The 5,000-nt window shown below is 46.3% G+C and overlaps 1 protein-coding gene across 7 annotated transcripts in view; it reads right to left on the minus strand.

Annotated features, from left to right (window-relative positions):
- Positions 1 to 5,000, minus strand: part of LOC143288628 (protein unc-13 homolog D-like) — a 144,798-nt gene that overhangs the window by 39,923 nt on the left and 99,875 nt on the right. For all 7 annotated transcript variants that reach the window (XR_013056126.1, XR_013056125.1, XR_013056127.1 and 4 more), the window contains 2 exons: positions 3,190 to 3,520; positions 915 to 1,040 (listed from right to left, as the gene is read on the minus strand). Coding sequence is in view for 4 of the 7 variants with exons in the window: in XM_076597286.1 (XP_076453401.1) it covers positions 915 to 1,040; positions 3,190 to 3,520 (457 nt within the window). In the remaining 3 variants the exon portion in view is untranslated. The remainder of the gene's footprint in view (positions 1 to 914; positions 1,041 to 3,189; positions 3,521 to 5,000) is intronic.

The raw sequence follows: 5,000 nt of genomic DNA on the forward strand, positions 1-5,000 counted from the left end.
GATCACACATGGCCACATCACTCATTACACATGGCCGTATCATTGATCACACATGGCCATATCACACATGGCCATACAGATCACACGTAGCCACATCACATCACACAAGGCCACGTCACACATGATCACATCACACATTACATACGGCTACATCACACGTCACACATGGCCTCATCATACGTGACACATGACCCTATCGTGTTTCTCACATCGCCACATCACATATCAAACTTCACCGCATTATACATTACACACACACACACACACACACACACACAAACACGATCACCACATCACAGATAACATATCGTCACAAGTCAACGTCACCAGTCTACGTCATACTGAATTCAACGTCACAATCTTCATCATATGAGACGTCCCAATACAGAGATGACACGCAGATATTAGGGAGGATGTACAGCCCGCTTTTGTGGTGGACTTTTCGTCGCTCGCAGAGCGAGAATTAGGTCATATGACGTCATGAGTTTTGCACTGCCTTTGCTCGGACAACTTTTCGACAGAGTTTATAATTGGCTCAGTTCGAATGCGTAGTGGCAGATATATACAAGAAACACGCTCAAAGAAACATAGATGACTAAAGGAAATAATAAGTGTAATTATAAAACCAGATACATCTTGCAAACTTGCTAAAATGGTCACCGAAAATATTCAAAATCCTTTCTTCAGAACAGCGATTTCCACGACGAAATTTTAGCCTTTCGGTGACCTGGAAAAAATGGGAAAGGAGACGCGCATGCGCACGCGGTTCTCGGGGGGGGGGGGGGGGGGGGGGGGGGGGAACAAAAACCGGGGAACCTCCACGAAAATCCGACGAAAGTGGGCCTGCACACCCCCCCTATCATTGTCACAACATGTGACTTTCGGCAGCACACGGCACACGGCCACTGACTGACCCTTTCAGGGCACCGCTTTTCTCTGTGGCACATCGGACCCCGCTGTACTTGTCTCCCGTGCCGCTGCCGTCGTCATGGTGACAGAGACACAGGTGGAGTTCATCCGTCTGGGGGTCCTCAACCTCTCTGATGACAGTCCGAACAGAAGACCACACAGTCAGTCAGCCAGTCAGCCCCACACTGGGAGGGGGAAATGTCGGTTTACGCCAGGGGCCAATATGTCAACACACACAGAGTTAAAATGTCAATACAGCTAGCTACAGGGGCCAATATGTCAACACACACAGAGTTAAAATGTCAATACAGCTAGCTACAGGGGCCAATATGTCAACACACACAGAGTTAAAATGTCAATACAGCTAGCTACAGGGGCCAATATGTCAACACACACAGAGTTAAAATGTCAATGCAGCTAGATACAGGGGCCAATATGTCAACACACACAGAGTTAAAATGTCAATACAGCTAGCTACAGGGGCCAATATGTCAACACACACAGTTAAAATGTCAATGCAGCTAGCTACAGGGGCCAATATGTCAACACACACGGAGTTAAAATGTCAATACAGCTAGCTACAGGGGCCAATATGTCAACACACACAGAGTTAAAATGTCAATGCAGCTAGCTACAGGGGCCAATATGTCAACACACACAGAGTTAAAATGTCAATGCAGCTAGCTACAGGGGCCAATATGTCAACACACACAGAGTTCAAATGTCAATACAGCTAGCTACAGGGGCCAATATGTCAACACACACAGAGTTCAAATGTCAATGCAGCTAGCTACAGGGGCCAATATGTCAACACACACAGAGTTAAAATGTCAATACAGCTAGCTACAGGGGCCAATATGTCAACACACACAGAGTTCAAATGTCAATACAGCTAGCTACAGGGGCCAATATGTCAACACACACAGAGTTAAAATGTCAATACAGCTAGCTACAGGGGCCAATATGTCAACACACACAGAGTTAAAATGTCAATACAGCTAGCTACAGGGGCCAATATGTCAACACACACAGAGTTCAAATGTCAATACAACTACAGGGGCAACAGGTCAACTCTCTAGGGGTTAAAATGTCAATACACCCATGGGGCAAAAAGTCAACTCACAAAGGGTTAAAATGTCAATGTACTCAGAACATTAAAAAAAAAAAAAAAGTCAACACACTGTTGAGCGAAATGTCTTATTTCCTCATCCTGCCCCCTCCCCCCCCCCCCCTCTCTCCCTCTCTCTCTCCTGCCCCTCGCCCTCGGCCCCCCAAATATATCTTCACTTCGTCCAGGATATTTGTGTCATCAGTATTTGACGATTTCTGGGGAAAAAAACAACAACAAAAAAAACAACAACATCGCCACGGGATCTGATATCAAGTGAAGTCTGTGTTGGATTCATTGATACATCATTATCCGTTATCGTTTAGGCGTGTCCCTTTTTTGACGTTTGTAAAGTCTGTGTTTTGATCCGTCTGCCTGCCTGCCTGCCTGTCCCTCAGTGTCAGTCCATCCAACCATCTGCCATGCCTGTCAAACCAACAGTCAGTATCGTCGTCAGTCATCATCATCATCATCATCATGGAGTGGAGTGATGGCCTAGAGGTAACGCGTCCGCCTAGGAAACGAGAGAATCTGAGCACGCTGGTTCGAATCACGGCTCAGCCGCCGATATTTTCTCCCACTCCACTAGACCTTGAGTGATGGTCTGGACGCTAGTCATTCGGATGAGACGATAAACCGAGGTCCCGTGTGCAGCATGCATTTAGCGCACGTAAAAGAACCCACGGCAACAATAGGGTTGTTCCTGGCAAAATTCTGTAGAAAAACCCACTTCGATAGGAAAAAACAAATAAAACTACACGCAGGAAAAAATACAAAAAAATGGGTGGCGCTGTAGTGTAGCGACGCGCTCTCCCTGGGGAGAGCAGCCCAAATTTCACCCAGAGAAATCTGATGTGATAAAAAGAAATACAAATACAAATACATCATCAAGAACAACAAGAAGTAACTATGAACCGCCTCCCTTCCCTGCTCTATGTTATTCTTCACAAGACCCCTCTCCGTTCTCATGTCAGCCTTGTTGGCTCTGCGCCCCACACCATCACCATCACCACCCTCGCGGCAGCACTACCCAACATACAACCACCACCACCACCACCACCCTCCCATCACCAATCACCCCCGGCACGCGCACCATCCCCCCCCACCCCTCTCACTGCTCCTTCCTCCCCCCCCCCCCCCCCCTCCCCTCCCTTGCCAGTCACGACACTCACAGCTGGAACTGTTCCTGCCACTTGGGGGGACCAGCACCCCGGTACGGCTGGGAGCGGACCACCTCCCCGCACCACTCCAGTGAGGGGGAGCGAGCTGGGGGGGAGCCCTTCTTCTTGGCCACCCGGGGGCTGTGGTGGGGGGAGGGCATGGGCGACACGCGGGGGGAGCCGCCCTTCGGGGAGGGGGAGGCCCGGGGGGAGTGGGAGGAGGAGGAGGAGGAGGTGGTGCCGCGTGGCCCCCCGCAGCCCACGCCCTTGTTGGTGTTGGTGTTGGTGCTGCTCGCCCTTTGGGGCCGTGCCACGGTCAGCAGACAGTACACGGGGATCTCTCCTGTTGGAACAACACACCGCCATTCCTTTTTTGACTCACTTGTGCAAACAATGTTAGTTTATGTTATGGCCTGGTTTCAGCTGTCTCTGTGTGTGTGAACAGAATAGCATAGAATCGAATACTTTTTATTGCCATAAAACCTTAAAGTTTATAAGGCACAATGAAACATAAACATGAGCTTAAGAAGAGAAACATTCGTGAACAGATTTCGCCAGCCTTGGCTTAATTCTGTTAGAATGATCAATTCACTGGGCTTTGCATTTGGACGACATATATCGATTAGGATTCTGTGTCTAAGTATTGTATTTTACACAATTGTCTAAAAGGTGGCTCTCGTCTTCTAAACTGTTGCAAGTATCACACAGTCTTTGTTCTTTCTATGTATTTTTATATCTTCCATGTTCGATTTTTAAGTCATGGGCGCTGATTCGTAACACAGTCAGTGCTTTCCTGTGTTGTGTATTTGCTGCATTCTTTAAATACGGTTCACTTATATAATTTGTCACAGCTTTAATGTAAAATTCTAATTTAGATGAACTGTTTTGTTTCTGTTTTCAAAATTTTAGTTTATTTTTACATCTACTGTGTACGTCAGAGATTAGTGACGTTTATTTTACATATACTGTTACGTCAGAGATTAGTGACGTTTATTTTACATATACTGTTACGGCAGAGATTAGTGACGTTTATTTTACATATTCTGTTACGTCAGAGATTAGTGACGTTTGACAAGGCTTTTTGAATGGATGGATGCTTCTTCCTTCTTTTATTCCATACTTCCTTTGTTCGATTAAGTGCACATCACAAGTGAGTCTTGAATTCCTTTGTTCGGTAATGTTCAACTTTAGAATACTAAACTCAGGGGGGCTGTTTAGACGAAAAACAAAGGGTGTCTTAGGCTCACCTCGATGCGCTAAGTTGAATGGAACCCTCAGCTAAGCTGTACGACCACTACTTTCCCATGAAACTGTGACAATTTTATACACAGTAAGCTCAGCCGATCACAGCCAGAGCAACCACCTGCAAGCCATTTTGACTGCTGATCACGCGGGTGGTCGCGTCATCAATCTCTGTGTTTTATTCTAAAGTTGAAGACTACCTTACTGTGTATAAAATTGTCGCAGTTTCATGGGAAAGTAGTGGTCGTACAGCTTAGCTGAGGGTTCCATTCAACTTAGCGCATCGAGGTGAGCCTAAGACACCCTTTGTTTTTCGTCTAAACAGCCCCCCTGAGTTTAGTATTCTAAAGTTGAACATTACCCTTTGTTCGATTAAGTGCACATCACAAGTGATTCTGGAATTCCTTTGTTCGACTTGAGTACACTTCACAAGTGAGTCTGGAATTCCTTTGTTCGACTTAGTACACTTCACAAGTGATTCTGGAATTCCTTTGTTCGACTTAATACACTTCACAAGTGAGTCTTGATTCCTTTGTTCGATTAAGTGCACATCACAAGTGAGTCTTGAATTCCTTTGTTCG

The sequence above is a fragment of the Babylonia areolata genome, chromosome 12 (assembly GCF_041734735.1).
Source record: "Babylonia areolata isolate BAREFJ2019XMU chromosome 12, ASM4173473v1, whole genome shotgun sequence".
Lineage (NCBI taxonomy): Eukaryota > Metazoa > Mollusca > Gastropoda > Neogastropoda > Buccinidae > Babylonia > Babylonia areolata.